At 43.3% G+C, this 22669-nt stretch overlaps 2 protein-coding genes across 2 annotated transcripts; both read right to left on the bottom strand.

Moving 5' to 3' along the window:
• Positions 1-1657: 1657 nt before the first annotated feature.
• On the bottom strand, positions 1658-22282 carry TXNDC12 (thioredoxin domain containing 12). Its single transcript, XM_077333762.1, has 7 exons — positions 22108-22282; positions 19691-19751; positions 7197-7249; positions 6058-6131; positions 4611-4680; positions 4440-4523; positions 1658-2564 (listed from the first exon to the last, which is right to left on the bottom strand). Exons 1-7 carry the CDS (start codon positions 22202-22204, stop codon positions 2485-2487), a joined length of 519 nt encoding a protein of 172 aa, XP_077189877.1. The 5' UTR covers positions 22205-22282; the 3' UTR covers positions 1658-2484.
• Positions 14227-16121, bottom strand: KTI12 (KTI12 chromatin associated homolog). The gene has a single exon (XM_077333760.1). The coding sequence runs from the start codon at positions 15715-15717 to the stop codon at positions 14920-14922; it is 798 nt and encodes a 265-aa protein (XP_077189875.1). The 5' UTR covers positions 15718-16121; the 3' UTR covers positions 14227-14919.
• Positions 22283-22669: the final 387 nt, after the last annotated feature.

The raw sequence follows: 22669 nt of genomic DNA, 5'->3' as shown, positions 1-22669 counted from the left end.
TCAAGGCAGTTCACAATAAAACATATCTTTAAGTGATCAAGATTAATAATAATATTAGATAGTATCAAGAGGGACACTGAACAGCAAAAATTACAGCAGAACACACATTTTTCAAAAATGATTGTCATGACTTCATTTGGCCAGTATATAGTATAGCTTGTCTTTGTGCGCAATAAATATATTAGGTGTTCCATGTACAATTGTTATTTTGTTTAAGAGGTGAAAGTTTCTTTGGAACCATAAATTATTTTATTTAAAATGAGAATGAATAAAGTTAAGTTTGCCATAGTAGAACTTCAGAACAGATGAATAGTCATAAATGCCTAGCCAACACTGGGATTAGACAGTCTTGAAATGGCTGGAGTCCTCTCTCTAGTTGGGGACAGAAGTTGGCAGTAGTGGGGAGTATATCCCAGTGCAAGACCCTCAATTGTGGGGTCTCATAGGGAGCCATACTCTCCCTAATGATATTTAATATCTATATGAGCCCCCTCACCCAGCTGATCCAGTTTTGGGGTGGCTGATGACATCCAGCTATTTCAGTGAATGGACAATCATCTCTCAACACCAATGAACAACCTGGCTGGTTGTCTGAAGACTGTGGTGGATTGGCTCAAGCAGAGACAGAGGTCCTCTGGTTGGGCTGACATGCAGAGAGACAGGTGATGCAGCTTCCAATGCTTGACAGAGTGCAGTTAACACCAATTAGCATGATTTTGGATCCCTCCTTGTTAATGGAGGCCCAAATCATGAAGACAGCTCGCCTGGCATTCTTCCATGTGTGCCAGTCAAGAGACCTTGCACCTTATCTCTTAGAGCCAGATCTAGCCAGAGTGATCCATGTGACAGTCACTAGACTAGACTTCTACAACACTCTTTATGCTGGGCTGCCCTTAAGACTGCTTTGGAAACTCCACCTGGTCCAAAATGCAATGGCCTGAGTCCTCAGTGTGACTCAATGGAGGGCACATATAATACTAGCGCTCTCCCAGCTGCACTGCCTCCAGATTGTAGACCAAATCAGGTTCAAGGTTCTGGTGTTAACCTTCAAAGTCCTAAACGGTCTTGGATTGGCATATCAATGGAATTGTCTTTTCCCTTCTATTCCCTTAACAGCATTAAAATCTATGGGAAAACACCTGCTCAGGATGCCTAGCCCAAGGGAGGTGAGATTGGCCTTTCGACCCTGGCCCCAGCCAGGTGGAATGTGCTTCCGAGGGAGATCAGGGCTCCGTGGGACTTTAACCAGTAACCTGTAAGACCGAGCTATTCCACCAAGCTTACGGTCAAGGCCTGAAACAACACGCACCAATGAATTCTGTCCTCACCACTGAAAGAAAGAAAGACCAGCTCCTGATGCCAAACTCTTTCTGACTGGAAATACCAATGTTTAACCTATTTTTATATGATGTTTTTATGAATTCTGTTACCCACCCTGAGCAATTCTGGAAGAGTCAATAGTCCAGGAATGTGTTCTTTGGACTACAACTATGGTCTCTTAATGCATGGTACTGGACATTAAGACTACAGATATCCTATATATAAACTTTGTAAAGGAGAAGATACATTCAATAAGAAATACACAATTTCAACACCAAACTTATGGTTCCCAAAAAGAGATATTATTTGAGAGAAAATTGAAAAATAAGAAAAAAAATCAAAAAAACAATTTTATTGTATTTTTTTTACCCTGGTACAAAAATACAGAACAATGTGATGAGAAAAGAACATTCCACAAATAAGAGTAGATTAATGCACAAAATACTTGAATATGTTATCTCTCTTCTGCTTACAAAATATATGAATATACAATGTAAGAGTTATGTTTCTGGCCAAACACAGGCAAGAGGGCAGGTAGTTCTATTAGAAGAGAGATACATTTATACATCCAATATTCTTCATGCTTTTTCTAAAAGGGACCAGAAAACTACTTTATGAACTGTCCATGGCAAATTCATTTGGCTTTGTACAAAGGTTCACATATGTGGTTATAATTCATAAGGAAGGAATTAAACCCAAGAGTAGAATCCTAAAATTCGTACTTGGAAGTCTTTACTGAAGTGAGGACTTCATAGGAAGTTTGTTCAGGAGAAAAGTCAAGGCGATTATCCTGCAAGACTAATGTCCTCACTACAAATCATGCATATTCTAATATTTTTAAAATGCAATTTAAAAAGAATAGTTACACCTTAAATACCTGTGAAATTTTTTAAAAATTTGTCAGGATCAAGGGATTGTTTTGTTAAATAATACAAGTAATTTAGCTTTATTTCTCCTATAAATAGGCATCTCGGTGTAAACAAGAGAGAAAATAATGCTTTACTTGATTTTATTTTATGACAAAAATTAGAAAGTATTTGATCTAAGAAGTTATCAATAGGAAAAGATCTTTCCAGTACAGCTACAATTTCTTAAGTATTTAGTAAGGATAAACAATCATACTATCTTGGATTTCAAATTTATATAAAACACATCTCTGCTGGATTATAACTCATCTCCAAGATGTTTGTTCTTGAAAGCATCACCTGTCAGCTTTGTTTCAGCCTCTTTCATTCCTTGGATAACTGTAATATATTTAGAATAAAAGATCATACTTGTTTCATTTCATATAATAGATTAACTACAGAAAATATTAATAACACTAAGTACTAAGAAGTTTATAGAGCAAATGCACCCATGAAAAGTAAACAGTAATTTATATACCAATACAATCCTTTTCTTTTTCCCCTTCATTATTCATATTATTTAAATTCAACCATTGTCTGTTCTTTTACACCTGACAGCAGTGTTGAGAACAGGAGGTGGGGGTGCTGATGCAGGATCCGCATTCTCAACTACCCCTTGCAGGTGGGCCTCCAGGACCTCATTGGTGAACCTTCTGTTGGACATGGCTAGGCTGAGTGGGGACAAATCAGGTTTCTAAGTCCTACCGGGGGGGGGGGGACTTTGCCAAGGGTTTCCCTGACTGTCCACTCACCTGCGTACCTTCCTGGTCTCTCTGTATCCTTGTCTCTGTATCCTTGCCTTTCTCTCTCCTGGGGTCTTCCACTCTCCTCCTCCACTCCCCAGTATCTGGCCCTGCTTTTCATCACCCCTCCTATCCTAGCATCCTCCTTCTCTCTTCCCCCTCCCTCTGAGCTTTGATTAACCCTGCCCTTCAGTCTAGTGTCTTCCTGGTATCCTCTGCCCCCTTTCATGGTGAATGGAAGCTGTCCAAGCTGCCTCTCCTGGCCTGGAAGCCCCACCGGCTGACCCCCAAGAAGAGGGCTGCTTCCCTGCCAGGGATCTTCATTGCTGTTGGGCTGGCATTGCCACAGCTCTCACATGGTGTCCTTGTTGGGCTCCTTACTCCCTAGAGCCAATGGTCCACCTTGAACAGCATGCAGGTGGGTCTGGGCAGTGTCAGCATTGGGCAGGGGTGGGGTGGCAAAGTCCACACTCCTATGTGGGGGGGATCCAGACAAGTAAACAAGAGAATAGGATTGGAAACTCGCTGACTACTGTCAACCCTTTAGTGAAAGACTTCTAAAATTCTCATTGTGTGTCGCCCCCTCCCCCCCAAAAAACCTAGTAATAGAAACAGTCTTTTAAGTACGTCATAGTTCTAATAGTTCAAAGTGAGATGATATACAACATGGATCCCAAATTCTTCTTCATTCAAACAGGTTCGTCAATCTGTTAATTCAAAACCACCTCCATAAAAATACAATGTTATATATTTGAACATTGTTAAGCATATATTGACATTGCTATGCCAATTCATCACCAACAGTCTCAATTTTATCTTCCTAAGAAATGGCTGTAAATAATGCACATGAAATTGATTAATACTTTTTATATTCACCTTAGCAGGAGAGATCTAAAGCCTAGGTAACTGTAACAGAACATTATCTCAAGGGAACCAGCTCAACTACATCTGCAGTAGACCTTACTGATGGTACAGATTTACTAAAGCAGATAAGTGGCGTTTCAGATTGCCTTTTCTGAGCATCTCAAAGAGTACATTCAAGTTTGTGGCCAGCTGGGATCCAAAGAGCCCCATGCATCTATCCACTGGCAAGGAGGCTTTAGTGATGTTTAATTTGGGTTCCAATCTCTCATTGCTGAACTAGAAACCTCTTACAAGATTCCCCTATGCCTCCATGTATGTTTATTCTGGATACTGATAACCTTGTGGTGAGACTCTGAAGATCTGCAATATGCCTGATTGCTCACATGTGGCCCTTTAGATTCCAGTTATACTGCAGAAACCAAAAGCAACATCAGTGTATGATCATTTCCGCTGCCCCTCCATAGCAATCTCTCATCATTAGCCTTAGAAGGTACAATCTGTGTCTCCACCTTCCTTGTTAAAGGTAAAATTGGCAAAATTCATCAGAATGTTTACCATGCTCTAGTCAAGTGATCTGGAATGCCATTTGGACCCAATCCATTCCTACCTTGTTCAGCATTTGTATAGAAATACTTATAACTTGGGTTTCCTCTCTCATTTATGATTTCTGGATGGATATTTCCACTGGGATCTGTGGAATGGAGAGAACAGGTAAATATCCCTGCACTAGTAACAAAGGAAACCCAAGAGCAAAAAGCAATTATTCTGATATGCTTACCCATGAAAAGGATTCTAGGAATGTAACCACCATCAGGACTAAAAGCTTCATCCTTTGGTTCTTCTTCATCCTGCAAATAGATGGTGACAATAAAAGAACAATAACACTGTTTTTGTATACATAATCCATCTTAAAAGTTTACTTCAAGCTGTCAAAAGTTGCTTAGTTTTAGAAAGTATAAATGCTTGAAAAGAAGACAAATTACCGTACTTGCTTCTACTTGTGACAGTGTTCTTTTGCAAAAAAATAGCAAAACACAGCTCTGACAACAGTTCAAAATATACAAAATCAACAAACAAGAGTTCTTTCTTTAGAAATATAAAAATAAATTTTAATTTCTGTACTGTCCCTCCCCATATGGACTTGTGGTAGTTCACAACAATAAAACATCCAATAAAGTAAGTTACAATAATAATATTACAATAAAATACAATTTAAAATCCCACACCCTGCTACCCCAGACTGGAGATGACATAAAAATAGGGGGAGCAATGAAAGAGAAAGTGGAAAGAGGTCAATAAAACTTCAGACTCTTTTGGTCTCAGTCATCCTGGAAGAGTGCTGGCCTGGTAGAAGAGTGCCATCTTGTTGGCCCTGTGGAATTTCAACAGTTTTGCCAGGGCCTGGATCTTAACAAGCAACTCATTCCACCAAGTTGGAATCAGAATTGAGACCAAGCGCACATCCTTGGGGCTAAGGATCACCAGCAAGTTTTTGTTTGCCAAGCATAGTTCCCTCCAGGGGACATATTGGGACATATGAACAGTATTTTATATCTACACTAGCAAAAAAGCCCATTGTACCTAAAAATACAAGGAGCACTAGGGACCCCCCCCCCAGCCAGGGGGAGGGTGGGGGGTAGCACTGGCAGGGATTCCACTCCTCCCCCCACTACCCCAAAAAGGCTCACTAAGGCCTCTCTAGGGCAGGGGTGGGAGAGTGCTGGTGGAGAGAGGCCTTGGGGGGGGGGTAAGCAATGGCAAGGACTCCGCTCCTCCCCCTGCTGCCCCAGGCAGCCCTGATGAGGTCTGGCAAGGCTGCAAACGGAGCTGCGTAGGGCAGCGGAAGCACTAGTGTGGACTGGCTTGCCTTCTCTCCCTCAGCAGTGCCACTGAAGCCTGGCGAGGCCATGGCCACTCAGGGCAGGGGTAAGCACTGGCGGGGGTAAGCACCTCCCTCCTTCCCCCACTCCCACTATGCTGCCAGGGGTGGGACATCCCTCCTGATTGGCCGTTTGTTGGATGGACGGCCGATCAGGGAAGGGACAGCTAGGACAGCCTTCCTGATTGGTTGGTGATGAGTTCCAACTCCTCCCAGCTCCCTCTTCCTGTTTTATTTATATGTTCAGATTCAGATTATGAATGTATGTGAATGTCAGAAAGAAAAAAAAATGAAAAACCATTCCAATCTAGTATCACAGAAAAGACTTAACCTAAACTGACTTTACCTCAAGGTTGACCATCACAAAGTTATGGGCAAGTTCTGAGATTTCCTTAGATTCGGCAAACTTTGGTTTTAAAGCTATGAGAATTAAAGATATACAATTAGGTAAAAGTGGAAACAATGACCAAATCAATGATATAATTTCTACACACATCTTTAACACAACAGCTCTGATCTCACTACAATTACCTGTGCTCCAATCCTACTAAAATCGACTGAGCATAAACTAGTCGTGACTGACTTGTCTTCATTGTTATCACAGGACATAAGCATATCTAATTGTCACTCATTTTTCCAATAAATTCAATTCTTGTTTGATCATCTCTTCCTGAATTAATGTGTAAGACAATTCTACTTGGAAGATCAGTTCTCACTCACTGTTCCTTCTTTGTATTCAGTGCAAATGTCAGCTGCTGTTAGTATGGCACTGTTTATTTTTAATAGGTTGAGGGAAACAGAATCTGTGACAAGATCTCCTTTCTGGGAGGCCAAAGCTGATTAATTTCAGAGGGCAGCACGCAAAGGTTTCGGTTTGACTTTCTGAGGTTTGATTTTCCCTTCATTGGCAATGGACTTTTACTGTGAGCTGCTTTGAGCTTTTTAGGGAAAGCAGTTTTCTAAATAATGATTTCAAAAGTATTATAAATATACTCCTGTAATACTTTAGAATGTGTGTTATATGTGGATACACACATATATATACAATCACATATCCTCTCATGGTTACAGTGTTTAGAAAAGCCAGACACGCAAATAGCACCGCTCCAAAACTGTATAATTTGAACAAAACAGGACAATGCTCTCTGCAAAATGCCTTCAAACAAATCCAGAGGGATAAACACTAACCAATATTTCTAGTGAAAAATGTCTATTCTCAATGAAAAAACCCTATTTGAATCCACTACATAGGAATAAGAGACTGCCTTCAATTTCACCACCATATTGGGGTGAGGAGAGACTTTACCAAGTTAAACTATTCAGGACATACCAAATGTTAATACTTAAGCACGAGTTAACTCTGAACTTTTAAAAAGAGACAATATTAACTAAAAAATCTTGTTCAGACTTTTCACTTAGGATCATACCCTATGAACTGAAAGTGTAATAAGGTCTTGGCTATCATGGAGAGATAGTTTATCTTACCTTTACAAGCACCACACCAAGATTTGTGAATGATTATCATGATAGGCAATCCACTAAAAAAGACCAAGAAAACACATACAGAGAGAAAGAGTTAGTATATTTCAGCTCCCTTGATATGATTTCTAAATGTGTTTTCTATAAGGAAAATCTTGTTGACACTTTATTTCCAGATGAGGACATCTAGACCTAACAACAGACCTGCAGTGTACTTTGCATTTTTACTAGGAATTAAGTCTCATGGATTGCAATAGGATTTTTTCAAACCTAATCTATTTACTTTAGGTCAGCAGTAAGTAGAGAGGTAAATTGAAGTGGGAATTGTACAATACGGACCCTGTCTAAGTCTCCCTCCATGAACAAAAGTATCCAATTTACCAGCAACTATATAATGAAATGTATCTTCCTATACCAGTCCACCTTATAAATACTTTGACTTACTGTTGAAGACAGATTGGGGGGGGGGGTTCAAACTGAAGCAGGAGAACAAAATTTGAGTTCAGTGGCACCCTTAAGACCAACTATATTTTATTCTGGGTATAAGCTTTTAGGTGCATGCACAAAAAAGCATATACCCAGAATAAAATATAGTTGGTCTTAAAGGTGCTATTGAACTCAAACTTTGTTGTGTTGAAGATAATTCTGTATGTCCGAATAAGCAGATGTTAACTGATTTCTAACTAATACCTAGTTAACATGCAGATATTTTCAATTAATTCTTCAGAACACTGCAGCCATCCGCTGCAGTTTCCACAATAAGCATTGTACTGAATTATTTATTATTATTATTTAATTTGTTACCTGCCACTCCCAAGAGGCTTGTGGTGGGTTACAGAAAGTCCAGCTAAAACCCCATTAAAATGGACAATCAACAATACAATAACAACATAAGAACATAATGACATTAATAAATCATATGTTTTGTGCCCATGTATGAATCCCCTCTCTTCCAAGGAACCTTGGTATAGTGGTTAAGAGACAGCTTGGTGTACTAGTTGAGTTTTGGCTTGTCCCCTGTACTCCAAACCCAGGGGCAAATTCCTTGCCAAGTTATTACCAAACTCTCACCCTATTTCTGATTTTAATAAAGTCACCTATCTGTTATCAGATGTCGACCCATATATCTCTTATAGGGTGGCACTTTTTGCTCTGGCTGCCAGGAAGATTCGAGCTAATGCATTTTTACAGGAGCCTCCACCTTGATACACCATTTTATTCCTTTTATTGTAACTAAGTTGTCCATGTTGTCAATCATCAGAAAGGCCAAAGCTGAGAGTGAGCTAAGATTGGCCAGGGAAGCCCAATGTAACAAGAAAAGATTTTTCAGTTATGTGAGGACCAAACGTAAAGTAAAGGAGGCAATAGGCCCACTGTTGGGTGCGGATGGACAAACTCTAACGGAAGATGCAGAGAAAGCAGAAAGGCTTAGTGCCTATTTTACATCTGTTTTTTCCCAAAGGTCAAAGTGTTTATGCACATCTAGTGATGGCCATAGCCAAAGGACAGTGTCTGGGTGGCAGGTTAACATGGATAGAGAGGTTGTCGAGAGGCATTTAGCTGCACTGAATGAGTTCAAATCCCCTGGTCCGGATGAAATGCACCCGAGAGTACTCAAAGAACTTTCCAGAGAACTTGCACAGCCCTTGTCCATCATCTTCGGAACCTCTTTAAGGACTGGAGATGTCCCGGAGGACTGGAAGAGAGCAAATGTTATTCCAATTCTGCAAACATCTGGAGGACAATTTGGTGATCCAAGGAAGTCAGCATGGATTTGTCTCCAACAGGTCCTGCCAGACCAACCTAGTTTCCTTTTTTGACCAAGTAACAGGTTTGCTGGATCGGGGAAATTTGGTTGATGTCATTTACTTGGATTTTAGTAAAGCTTTTGACAAGGTTCCCCATGATGTTCTGATGGATAAGTTGAAGGACTGCAATCTGGATTTTCAGATCGTTAGGTGGATAGGGAATTGGTTAGAGAACCGCACTCAAAGAGTTGTTGTCAATGGTGTTTCATCAGACTGGAGAGAGGTGAGTAGCGGGGTACCTCAGGGTTCGGTGCTCGGCCCGGTACTTTTTAACATATTTATTAATGATCTAGATGAGGGAGTGGAGGGACTACTCATCAAGTTTGCCGATGACACCAAATTGGGAGGACTGGCAAATACTCCGGAAGATAGAGACAGATTTCAACGAGATCTGAACACAATGGAAAAATGGGCAAATGAGAACAAGATGCAATTTAATAAAGATAAGTGTAAAGTTCTGCATCTGGGTCAGAAAAATGAAAAGCATGCCTACTGGATGGGGGATACGCTTCTAGGTAGCACTGTGTGTGAACGAGACCTTGGGGTACTTGTGGATTGTAAACTAAACATGAGCAGGCAGTGTGATGCAGCGGTAAAAAAGGCAAATGCCATTTTGGGCTGTATCAACAGAGGCATCACATCAAAATCACAAGATGTCATAGTCCCATTGTATACGGCACTGGTAAGACCACACCTGGAGTACTGTGTGCAGTTCTGGAGGCCTCACTTCAAGAAGGACGTAGATAAAATTGAAAGGGTACAGAGGAGAGCGACGAAGATGATCTGGGGCCAAGGGACCAAGCCCTATGAAGATAGGTTGAGGGACTTGGGAATGTTCAGCCTGGAGAAAAGGAGGTTGAGAGGGGACATGATAGCCCTCTTTAAGTATTTGAAAGGTTGTCACTTGGAGGAGGGCAGGATGCTGTTTCTGCTGGCTGCAGAGGAAAGGACACGGAGTAATGGGTTTAAACTTCAAGTACAACGATATAGGCTAGATATCAGGAAAAAGTTTTTCTCAGTCAGAGTCGTTCAGCAGTGGAATAAGCTGCCTAAGGAGGTGGTGAGCGCCCCCTCACTGGCAGTCTTCAAGCAAAGGTTGGATACACACTTTTCTTGGATGCTTTGGGATGCTTAGGGCTAATCCTGCGTTGAGCAGGGGGTTGGACTAGATGGCCTGTATGGCCCCTTCCAACTCTATGATTCTATGATTCTATGATTCAATCTTCAAAAAAGGGAGGAAGGATGACCCGGGAAACTACAGACCAGTGAGTCTGACCTCTGTTGTGGGGAAGATAATGGAGCAGATATTAAAGGGAGCGATCTGCAAACATCTGGAGGACAATTTGGTGATCCAAGGAAGTCAGCATGGATTTGTCTCCAACAGGTCCTGCCAGACCAACCTGGTTTCCTTTTTTGACCAAGTAACAGGTTTGCTGGATCGGGGAAATTTGGTTGATGTCATTTACTTGGATTTTAGTAAAGCTTTTGACAAGGTGCCCCATGATGTTCTGATGGATAAATTGAAGGACTGCAATCTGGATTTTCAGATAGGTGGATAGGGAATTGGTTAGAGAACCGCACTCAAAGAGTTGTTGTCAAAGGTGTTTCATCAGACTGGAGAGAGGTGAGTAGCGGGGTACCTCAGGGCTCGGTGCTTGGCCCGGTACTTTTTAACATATTTATTAATGATCTAGATGAGGGGGTGGAGGGACTACTCATCAAGTTTGCAGATGACACCAAATTGGGAGGACTGGCAAATACTCCGGAAGATAGAGACAGAGTTCAACGAGATCTGAACACAATGGAAAAATGGGCAAATGAGAACAAGATGCAATTTAATAAAGTGTAAAGTTCTGCATCTGGGTCAGAAAAATGAAAAGCATGCCTACTGGATGGGGGATACGCTTCTAGGTAACACTGTATGTGAACGAGACCTTGGGGTACTTGTGGATTGTAAACTAAACATGAGCAGGCAGTGTGATGCAGCGGTAAAAAAGGCAAATGCCATTTTGGGCTGTATCAACAGAGGCATCACATCAAAATCACAAGATGTCATAGTCCCATTGTATACGGCACTGGTAAGACCACACCTGGAGTACTGTGTGCAGTTCTGGAGGCCTCACTTCAAGAAGGACGTAGATAAAATTGAAAGGGTACAGAGGAGAGCGACGAAGATGATCTGGGGCCAAGGGACCAAGCCCTATGAAGATAGGTTGAGGGACTTGGGAATGTTCAGCTTGGAGAAAAGGAGGTTGAGAGGGGACATGATAGCCCTCTTTAAGTATTTGAAAGGTTGTCACTTGGAGGAGGGCAGGATGCTGTTTCTGTTGGCTGCAGAGGAAAGGACACGCAGTAATGGGTTTAAACTTCAAGTACAACGATATAGGCTAGATATCAGGAAAAAGTTTTTCACAGTCAGAGTAGTTCAGCAGTGGAATAGGCTACCTAAGGAGGTGGTGAGCTCCCCCTCACTGGCAGTCTTCAAGCAAAGGTTGGATACACACTTTTCTTGGATGCTTTAGGATGCTTAGGGCTAATCCTGCGTTGAGCAGGGGGTTGGACTAGATGGCCTGTATGGCCCCTTCCAACTCTATGATTCTATGTTTACATTTTTAGGTACACAATATTGGAGAAATATTGTTTTATTTATTTATATTTGTGCCATATTGTTTTAATTGTGTTTTGTAATCGCCTTTGGCTACATACAATAAATGTTATCGTATCGTACTAGTTGAGTTGGGACTTCTAATCAACCAACCCCCTCCTCCTCTTCTTCCTAGGTGACCTTGGGCACACACTCTCAATCTAACCTACCTTACAGAGTTGCTTTGAGGATAAAATAAATAATGATATAGGTTAGCCTATTTGGTTCCCTAATGGGTGAAAATGAAATCACATAAATAAAATTGCTTTTATTTTACTTTCTAGTATGGAGATGGAAAAGCTAATTAAATTTTAAAGTATGAAACTGCAAGACTTTTTGTTGAATATACAGCCACTATAAATACAAACTATTTCCAATTGTTTACTTTCTGCCACTGTTTAAAAACTCCTTTGCAGCTTAAGAAGGCGTTCTGCAGCACAATCCCATATAGTTATACCAGTCTAAACCTAATGGGATCTATGAGCATAAACTGAAGTAACTCTGCAAGGGATTTGTACTGCTATTAAACAATCCCATACACCTTTTCCCTTTCATGAGGTACATTTCTGTATAATACCAATAAGTATTGGGGTAAGCAATAGTTGTTAAGAAGCAATCTTTTAATTACTACAAAAATAGTCAGAAAATTGGCAAGAGCTGGTATTAATATTAGAGCTGTATCTCTACCAACTAGGTCCTGAATGCATAAGAACAGTTTTCTATTAATCAGGCTCTAGATGTGCAAGTGACTAGTAGGGTCATGACTATGATTTACAAATATAATGTAAGAGCCATCCCTAGTCACAAAATCTGGGTGGATTTAAGGGGCTAATAAAAAATGTATATTTTGTGACTAGGGATTTTGTGACTAGGAATTGGAGGTGGGCCCCGAAGGATGCCTTCTCCCCCCCCCCCCCGCCCTTTACAACACACTTCATTGTTGTGGCGTGTCTGTATCTTATTTTGAAGGGATGTTTAAACACTACCATAGCGATCAGAGAGCGCTAGGGCAGTGGTTGAGAGTAGAGGAATAAACTACCCCCCCCACACCGGGCCTCAGTAGAAGGCGTTAAGTGGTCCCCGGTGATAAAAAGGTTGGGGACCACTGCTGTATGGGACACGTCCTGGTGTCCAGCCTGTGCTCCTGCCTGCACGGGCCAAGCTGGGCACAAAGCTGGGCATGGCCAAATTGGGCCAGCTCCTGGAGCACCAACCTCCAGAAGCTGGCCGCGAGGCGGTCAGCCAGCCTCATGGCCAGACGCCGCAATACCATGCCTTCACTGCCAATCAATCTGGCCACCAGCAGCTGCGGTAGGCCAACCGGCAGCGCAGCTTTTGCCCCAGCTGGCAGCGGGGCTACCGGCTTGGCTGCCACATGCCAGCACGACACCCAGCTCAATTGTTGCACGCCCCACCACCTGCCTGCCAAGGCATTGGCCCTGCCACGAGCCACAATGGTAGGTCGGGCAGTGGCAGGCCCCCCTGGGGGAACCCACCGCTACCGCCAATTGCAATCCTGGATGTAACGGACTTTCAGGCAACAGGCTAATCTTAAATCAGCTTTTCTCAACTTTTTTTTTACTGTTGATAAGCTCCTGAACCATTCTTCAGGCCTCAAGAAACCCCAGAAGTGACGCAATCATTCAGAACATGGTTGGGAGACATCGCTGTGTACATGCCCAACCAGCCCCCCCCTTCCCACCCTTCCCAAGCCCATAACTGGCCATTTTGTGAGAGGGAACGGGTCAACATGGCCATGTATCGTCACATTGCACAATAAGTGTTTAACATTTTTTTCAAAAATTAATTAACTCTCACCCATTCCAGAAACCTTTCCAGGGCTGTCAAGAAACTCTAGGATTTCAGATTAAATTTCCATTGGAGCCAAAATTTATGTTGTTAAGAATACTGCCTTCTAATTTGCTTATAAAAGCTGGGAAAAATTTTTTCATGCGAATGCAACAGCAAAAATCATTATAGCATTAAGATGAAGCAACAAGAGCTGCCCGGAGTAGATCCTTGGTTGGAGCATATGAGAAATCTTGCAGCCATGACTAACCTGGTAAATAGAAAGCCACCAGAGGAATGTACAGATTGTGGGGACTCCTCGGTGGCTGGGCTTTAACAAAGATTATCTAGAATGTGATTATCAGTAATAAATTTACTTTGGGGAGTTTGTTGGTGCAGGATATACTATTTGTTTATTATATTGCAAACTGAATATTGTTATATATAATCATCTATATTTCTGTGTTTTTTCTTGTTTCTGAAAATAAAGTGCTTTTTTTTAAAGAAACGCCAAGTTTTCATGAAACCCTCGTTCAGAAAGCCCATCTTAAACCCTACCTACAACTGAAAGATTATTTCTCTTATTCCATGTAAATGTTTGACCCTTTACTATACTGATGAGGGAAAGGATTGCATCTTATATGTTTTCCCATGAAAGTTCACAGAACATATTAAAATGATTCTAAGAAAAAACATCACTAGCAGAGGTATTATAATACAGCTCAGCTTCTTTGTCTAAGACTGTTCACTGGTAATATTAGTGCCCAATAAATGTATCTTGGAAAGAAAAGCAGAATTGTATTTTAAAAGTTTTATTCAATGAACCACAATACTGAATAAAGGAAAAATGTAAAATAGAACACATCTATTTAAAATTTGGGATCCATTTCTTGTGGGAAGAAAAATTCAGTACCATGTAATTCAATTCTGTGTTTCTTTGTTCTAACTTATGTAACCATTAGAAAAAGTATTTTGCGGGTTGAGGAATTATGTAATAGCTGTGCTCCAGATGCTCAACAGCATGTTGATATAGTTGTTTCCTAAAGTAACAGTACTCCATAGTTTCCTCTATTTAATACCTTGCTTCAGTGAAAAAGGTGGGCTATAAATAAAGAAAATTCAGAGAAGTATGTTTCTTTCAAACCACTATGTTCAGAGCAGTAATTTACCAGACTCTCCATTGATAAGTCAAACATCAACCAAGCCAAAAACCATTGGGGGGGGGGGGAGAGAAGAGGCCAGAGTCACATATTTGGATATGTGTAGGTTCCTGCTATCAATGGCTATCCTCCATTAGGCAACTTCCCTCATTAAACCAGTGCAGCAGTTTACAAAGAAGCTGATAAATCCACTGATCCAGGCGCCTAAATTTGTGCTTGCTAGCTGATGAATGGCTCAGGAGCTCCATGTGCACAGATCAATTAGCAAGACAACAGAGCAGCCCTCGGGTTCGGGGGGGGGGGGCAAGGCAAGGGTCCCAACCCCAACATCACTGCAAGTTGCTGCTCAGGTACTGTAAGAACATGCCGCCCAGCTGGGGCAGATTCTCTTCTCCTTCTCCAGGATGCATCTTGGCATAGCTGAGAAACTGTCTGCGGAGCCTGCTGAGCTCGGCGAGGCCGACAGGCCGGCTGAGCAGCAACCCCTGAGAGGCCTGGCCTAGTCCGGCCGCGGCCAAGGGGACGAACTGACCGGGCTGGACGCCGTCCCTCTGCGCGGCCATGAGAGCGGCCACCATGTCCTGCGTGAGGCGGTCGAGCTGGTGGAGGAAGCCGGCGGCCTGCAGGGGCTGGGAGCGCGTGGACCTGTTGGGCGGCGGCGGGCGGCGCTCAAAGAGGGCGGCGCGGATCTCAGGCAGCGGCAGCGGCTCGCCGGGCTCCTCGGGCGCCGCGAAGAGAGGCCAGTCCCAGCGGTGGCGCGAGTCGGGCGCCTCCAGGGGCGGCCGGTCGGAGGACGGAGCGCCGCCGGGGCAGAAGACGAGGCAGTGCGGGGTCCCCGCGTGCTTGCTGAGGCAGTAGAGCTCGTAGCGGAAGCTCTTCAGCTCATTGCCCGCGTCTACGATCACCACGTCCCGCCGGCTCAGCAGCCGCTCGGCCTCCGCTCGTAACGCGGCCCTGCCGCCGCCGCCCCCCGTCGTCCCCGCTTCGGCCACCACGAAAACCCGCCGCTCGCCGCCTGCCCCCTCCTGGGCCTCGGCCTCCTCCTCGGCGCTCAGGGCCGCCCGCAGCTCTTCAGCCCGCCTGCTCTTGCCGCTCCCCGGCAGGCCGCACAGCATGAGCAGCGGCATCGCGCCCTCCGGACGGCAGCAGCCAGCCGCGGGCGTCGCAAGTTGCCGCCGTCTCTTCCGGGGGGGGGGGGGAGGGAGGGGAGAGGAGAGGAGGCGAAAGTGAGCGGGCGACTGCGGCGAGGCCGAGAGAAGCGCAAAGGAGTCAGCGACGGAGGGCCCAGCCCAACGCCTGGCAGTGGCTTCGGAAGCGACTGGCTGCCCTAAAGGGCAGGACTTCCGCACGGCACCGGCACCACAGAGCACCTTTCAAGAGGTGACCCCTTCCCCTTGTGCGCGCCTGGGAGGTTGAACAGAAAAGTCTCCCACAGAATCCCAGGCAACTACATGGAATCCGGTAGTAAATGGCAGGCCAAGAGGGGCTGAAGAGCTGGCCGGGCAGAGGGGAAAAAAAGAGGCAGCGTCCTGCTGTAGACCTCATGGCTCTGGGCCAAGCCAGGTGCCTGTATCTCTGGGCAGATGTAAGGTACCTACCATACTAGACCCCCACAGGCTGCACTGTGAGCATATCCTTGTGTTTATGCTCCTTCTTACTGGTTGCACCTACCTGCCAGCCCATACTTCACATCACTGATGAGGAGAAGCACGAGAACACCTGGCTGGCTTGAGCACAGCATACAAGGAGGAACAGAGTGGTAATTGTACATCTCCTTGTCAAGTACCACTGTGCTCAGAGCTCTGTAGGGCCAGCAAGGTGCAGATGGAACCTCTCTTTCCAGCTGGCCCTTTGACCCTTCATCAGTTGTGTTTTGGCTTTTCAGTTCACCTTTGTGATTCATGCTGTTATTAAAAAGAAGTTCAATCCTGCATCATTGGAAGGTACTTGCCATACAGCTCAGCCTGTTTCCCCTAGCCATGGTCTGTGAACTCGTTACATTTTCAAGTTCTTAATCCTGCAATATGCTTTCTTTCCTCTCATAAAATACTTTCTGCTCCATTGTACTTGTCACCCAGCCCCATAAATAAATGCTAAAAGCAGTTTTGCCAGTGATACCAGTCCAGACTCGCCCACAATAGATGCCAAGCTAAAAAATGAAATTACCAAATGCTACCATTAAAAAAACTGAAAGGCAGTATGTGAGTCTCACAGCTTGCAACTCAGTCATGTGCATAGGATTGGAACCCCCTTAATTATCTGATTATTTTAAAAGTACACATAATAATCCAGGTATATTAATTATCTTTACAGCATTTATGTATCTAAACAATGCTATCCTTTTAAAAATGATGCACAAAATTTGGGCGATGGGCATATTTTAGTCTGCCTGCGGAAACTTATAGAGCCTGAGAAATTCCTGAATGCTCTTGCAGGACCCTATGCCCTCCAGTGACTCATTGGCGGCCTTGGTGGACTGGCAATCCCACCCAATGGCTGCTATTGACAAGATCACTCCTTGGTGCCCTCTCCGCCCTTGCCTCAAGCAGGCTCCTTGGTATACTCAGGAGTTTCGTGAGAGGAAGAAGGTAGTGAGACGAATAGAGCAAGTGTGGAGGAAATCTCACAATGAAGCTGCAAGAATATCTTATTGCATGCTTATGAAGGCTTGGGTGAAGGCGAAGGTGGCAAAGCGTGAGGTTTTTGGCATTGAAAATGTATCAGCTAGCTCTTGCCCAGCACAGTTATTTAGGGCAGTTCAGACTCTTACTGCCTTCAAGGAGGGGTGCCAAAATAGTAGTAAATTGGACTTGGGCTGTGAGGCATTAGCAAGCTTTTTCATGGATAAAGTCCTGTCACTCTGCCGTGACCTTCCTGCCACAATTGATACAGAACATGAACTGGAAGCTCTGGCCATCGTGGGGGTTGATGTTTGATGGCTTCAGACGGCTCTCATTAAACAAAGTGGACAAGTTGCTGTGGTCAATGAGGGTGACTACTTGCCACCTGGATCCCCACCTTTCATGGCTGCTCAAATTAGGCAACCACCGGATAGGAGGCCTTTTGAGGGATATTGTCAACCGCTCGACTTTGGGAGAGTTCCCTGAAGGGCTGAGGGAGGCACTGGTTCAGCCCTTCCTGAGAAAACCATTGCTGGACCCCTATGGCCCCACCAGCTCCCACCCAGTCTTGCATCTTGTGCTTCTGGGTAAGGTTGAAAGGGCTGCTGTGGACCAGCTCCTGGCATTCTTGGAGGAAACTTCGGCCCTTGATCCATACCAGTCCTGGCCATGGGGTGGAGGCTGTGCTGGTTGCCAGCTGGATCAGGGCGGTTCAACTATCCTCATGCTGTCAGCTGCGTTTGATGTGGTTGACGACAAGTTGTTAGCCTGCCTCTGCCAGGACAGGGATTATGGGGACAGCCTTACAGTGGCTGATCTCCTTTCACCAGAAACAGGCAGACAGGGTGCCAGTGGGGGAAGAGATGTCTTGCCCCTTCTTGCTCCCTTGTGGGGTGCCTCAGGGTGATTCTTTCCCCCATGCTTTTTAACATCAATATGTGCCTTCTGGCACAGCTGGTAGGGCATTTGGGACTGGATTGTCACCAATATATGGATGACACCCAGCTCTATCTCCTGATGGATGAATGACTGGACTCCCCCCTGGAAACATTTGCTAGTTATTTGGAAGCAGTGTCTGGATGGCTCAGGCTGAGTCACCTGAAACTCAACCACTCCAAGTTGAGTAGAAGGGGACACAAACAGGAAGCGCATCTCCCCTGCCTGGATGGGGTGCAGTTTACGACTGTATCCTCCATCAGGAATTTGGAGGTGATCTTCGATGCCTCCTTATTTATGGAGGCACAGGTCACTAAGGTAGCTCAAGTGGCATTTTTCCATCTCCGCCAAGCTAGGCTACTAGCGTCCTACCTGTCCTCCGAACACCTGGCTACAGTGATCTACAAAACGGTCACTTCCAGACGGGCCTTCCTTTGTCTCTGACCTGGAAATTGCAGTTGGCACAAAATACAGCTGCTAGCATCCTCTCCAGGTCATATTGGAGGCCCATATCCATCCTGTGCTGAAGCAGCTGCATTGGCTACCAATTAGCTTTGGGATCAGGTTCAAGGTTATCTGCAGCCTGGGCTCCACATATCTGAGGGGCCGCTTATCTCCTTATGCCCTCCACAGGGCTCTTTGCTCTGTAGGTTTGAATCTGTTGGTCATCCCCAGTCCCCGGGAGATACATCTGGCCTCAACCAGGGTCAGGGCCTTTTTGGTCCTGGCTCTGACCTGGTGGAATGAGCTCCGAGAAGAGCTGAGGGCCCTGACAGAGCTGACAGTTCCGTAGGGCCTGTAATACTGCCGGGCGTTTTGTTGAAGCTGGGCTGAGGAAGATCGGGTCCCTGAGGGCGGTGGTGTGTTGCTGCTTACCAGACATGGAGGGGGCAGGGGTATTATAGAATTGGATTGGGTTGCCATCATCACTGTTGTATTTTATTGTTGTAATTCTTATTGTTTCATGGATTTTAATTGTAAACCGCCACAAGCCGGCAGGGTCCGGGAGTGGTGGTTAATAAATGCTAATATAAATAAATAAATACATTATAAAGCTATACATTAACTGCAAAGCAAAATAAAAGCTCAGTCTTATTGTGAGATTTAAGTACACTCAATTTCAAAAATGTTGTAAATGTGAAAACTATTTGTGCAAAATTACAATACTATTAAAAGCTCCAAACCCTTTAGGTCTTTTTTATTTAGAATTGTGGTGGGATTCTCATAAAAAGTGTGCTACCTGATTCTGTGCAGAGCACAGAATGGACTGGATTTTTTTCTCTCAGAACTGCCCTCATGTAAGTTGAAAGGCAGGGGAAAGGAGGACTCAGAACCAGAAATACTCTGCTATGCCAAAGTCTATGATATACTTAATTAGATCACTAATTTGAATATTAGTGCCGAATGTTGGTTAGCAGTAAGACCAGCCTTCTGAGTTTTGTCCTGCACTTATATTTATGTAGAAGCAAATCTCACCACGAACAATGACATTTTCTAAAGGAGCAAGCCTACTTACAATTGCAACCATTATTGCAAAACATACCTGGCTGCTGCCTCTTTTTTCCCATCTTCTAATGTTCTCCAGTTAATGTGATCACCAAAACCTTGAAAGGAAAAATGTGGTAAACAATAACATTAATCACAGGAAGTACAAATAATTACTCAGATTAAGGCACACCAGCTATAATAGAATAAATTATCTAAATGAGTAATCAGATAGTGTTCTTTAGACATCTGAATTAGCATGATATAGCACTCAGGTCTTACTCAAACACTCTAAAGAGAACAAACTTTGAGTCCAATGGCACCATGAGAATTGGACCAATAGGACTGATGTGTGATTCTAGCAAGGAATGATCATACTGCATTCTTCCCCCCCCCCTTTTTTTTTTCTTTTTTTAGTATTCAGTACTACTTATTTGTGGATATTATGCTTTTTACTAATTTGCTAATAATTTACTGTCTTATATCTGTACTCTTATGATCCCTGTTCCATTATCTGAGGAAGTGTCCATGAATAAATCTTTGTTTTTCTGCTACTTCAGACCAACATGGCTACCCACCTGAATCTAAGTCTAAGGAGAGTTATGCCTTCGAACCCCACTGACTCAGAAGGATACAACTTAAGGCAGTACTGTGAGAGACCTAGGTTCAGATTCCCTTTCTTATCATGAATCTCATTCCAGTCTATTCGAGTCTACTTAGTAGTATGCCCCATTTTGTTCATGAGAAAGCATCCTTAGGATTGCAGTCTAAGTGACTTTGGGCCAATCATTCTCTCTCAGCCTAATATATCAAACAGGATTGTTTCAAGAGAAAGAGAGAAAAGAGGGGGAGAGAAAACTGCCCTGAGCTCCTTGGAAGAAGGGCAGGATAAAAACATATTTCCTTTCCTCTCCCGATAACAAACACCCTATTGAAATGGTTTGCAAGGATAACCCTAAAAGAACAGGCCCAAGATCACCAGCAGGCAGCATGTGGAGGAGTGGGGGGGGGGTCAAACCTGGTTCTCCAGATTCGTTATTGCCACTCTTACCACTACACCATGCTGGCAGTTTAGATATTAGATATCTAATTAGATATCATCTTGTACCTGTATGTTCAAGAGAAATACTGATTATAGTCACAGATAACATTTAAATGACCAAACAATATTGATTAAATGATGCAATCCTGTTATAAAGTATGTAAAAGAAATATAAATAACTTCGTATACAAGTCGCAATATTTATTTTTCACTTCCACTTTTAAACACTAGATCCCTGTTGAATAATTGCAGGTAGAGAAACAGAACAGCATTTCGCTAATAGACATAACTTGAGTTTAATAGACATTACTTGAGTTTAGACATTACATAAATAAGGGAAATTATGGCACACTGTTCTCTGTTATAAGGAGTTAGCCTGAAACTAGGGACCCCTTCAAAAAATAAAAATTCTGTTTTTCAGGAGCCTCAAGCAGCTGTGACAGTTAGAATAACATATGTAACCAAACCCTATGCATATGTTGGGTTGCAGCAATGTGTAATGAAAAAATGTGACAAACTAAAAGCAGAAGCAATTGAAAAGGTGCAATCCTGATCCTAAAATTTAAGAAAATAGGAGAGTTTGAGACTCTTTTTATCAGGGGTCTCCAACGTGGTGCCCATGGGCGGCATAGTGCCCACTAACACCTTTCCTGGCACTTGCCAAGGGCTACCAGAAAGCAAGCAAGGCTAGATTGGGCTTTTGCCCAGTGGTACTTCTGCAGATTAAAAAGCATCCTGCTAATCAGAGCTCCTATCTGAAACTTTAGAAAGTTATTTATTAAAGTTATATAAAATAGCACAATTTCCTGACATTTTGTGTTGTTGGCTCCGCCTCCTAAGGCAGCCATTTTGTGATTGTGTCCACTGCCCTTTATTAGTAGTCCAGAAGTGTAGACAAGGTTTTTAAGTTCTCTAGAACTTTTAATCTAGCCAAATATAAACAAAATGGAATGGGGTTCAAATCCTGATTTTAAGACTTTGTTATGCCTGCATATGGTGGATCATACAGTTAAACATGATGGTATTTAAATTTATTCTAAAATGAAATATATCTAATTTCAGTTTCATCATGAGATCAGTTACAAAATTAATAAATAGATAACAGGTTCTTTTTTTCTCAGATGTATTTATAATAAATATTAATTTCATTTGCTCTCCATGTTTAAGTCCGTCTCTAGCTTTTATTTCTACAAAGTGAACGCACTTCTTCTGTTGCTCATTATTAGCTGATGGCCTACAGTACCTATTCTTTTGAAACCGATCGTCTCTCGGATAGCTAACTGAAGTAACAAGATCATATACTTGCAAAGGCTTAAAAGATTCGTTTTAAAAAATACAATTGATGGCTGTCCGAATGTTGCCGCTGATCGATTTTTTTTAACGTAACATAAAACACAAGTAAAAATAAAAAGGACAGAAAATTGATGGCTAACCCTTTCCAAGCCCTTCTCCAGCCGAAACTGTAACAAACCACTGACAGAAGAAGCAAAGAAAAAAAGTAGAGAATGCAGCTAAGGGAACCTTCATCATGCCAACCGATTAGCTACTCCGATCAGCACAGCCGACCTCTGAGCAATATCCGATTCATTTAAATCCGCTTGCTATTTCAAAGGAAGTGATGTTTTCGGGCGGAGGCGAGGAGTGCGCCAGTGATTAGGGCCCGGGGTGATACTACTTACACACTCGGGTGGGAGTTCTTAGGTGTGTGTGTTGTTGTTGTTGTTGTTTTTTACCTCCCCGGAATTTAAAATTTTTTCAACCTATTAAAAGAAGGAGATAAAAATAGTTCGCATTCTCGAAGAAGTATGACAAGCTCTTTGGCAATGGTTCATAAGAGCAACCATAATCTCTGCCTATCAAACTCTTCCACGGCGATACCAACTCTCAAGAAAACAATAACTGAACATGTCCTTTCAGTTGGAGTCTCACAAAATTAATGTGCCGAATCGTTAACTGGGAAATCGTACGAGACCACAGGGGGCAAAGCAAAATCCT

Source organism: Paroedura picta, chromosome 4 (assembly GCF_049243985.1).
Source record: "Paroedura picta isolate Pp20150507F chromosome 4, Ppicta_v3.0, whole genome shotgun sequence".
Taxonomy (NCBI): domain Eukaryota; kingdom Metazoa; phylum Chordata; class Lepidosauria; order Squamata; family Gekkonidae; genus Paroedura; species Paroedura picta.
This window is presented reverse-complemented; position numbering and strand designations above follow the sequence as displayed.

Coding starts and splice junctions, on each gene's coding strand:
- KTI12 (XM_077333760.1), bottom strand. CDS start 15,717: ATGCCGCTGCTCATGCTGTGCGGCCTGCCGGGGAGCGGCAAGAGCAGG.
- TXNDC12 (XM_077333762.1), bottom strand. CDS start 22,204: ATGATGAAGGTTCCCTTAGCTGCATTCTCTACTTTTTTTCTTTGCTTC. Junction 6,132..7,196: donor TTGGTGTGGTGCTTGTAAAG/GTAAGATAAACT, acceptor TAATTCTCATAG/CTTTAAAACCAAAGTTTGCC. Junction 4,681..6,057: donor TTGTGATGGTCAACCTTGAG/GTAAAGTCAGTT, acceptor ATCTATTTGCAG/GATGAAGAAGAACCAAAGGA.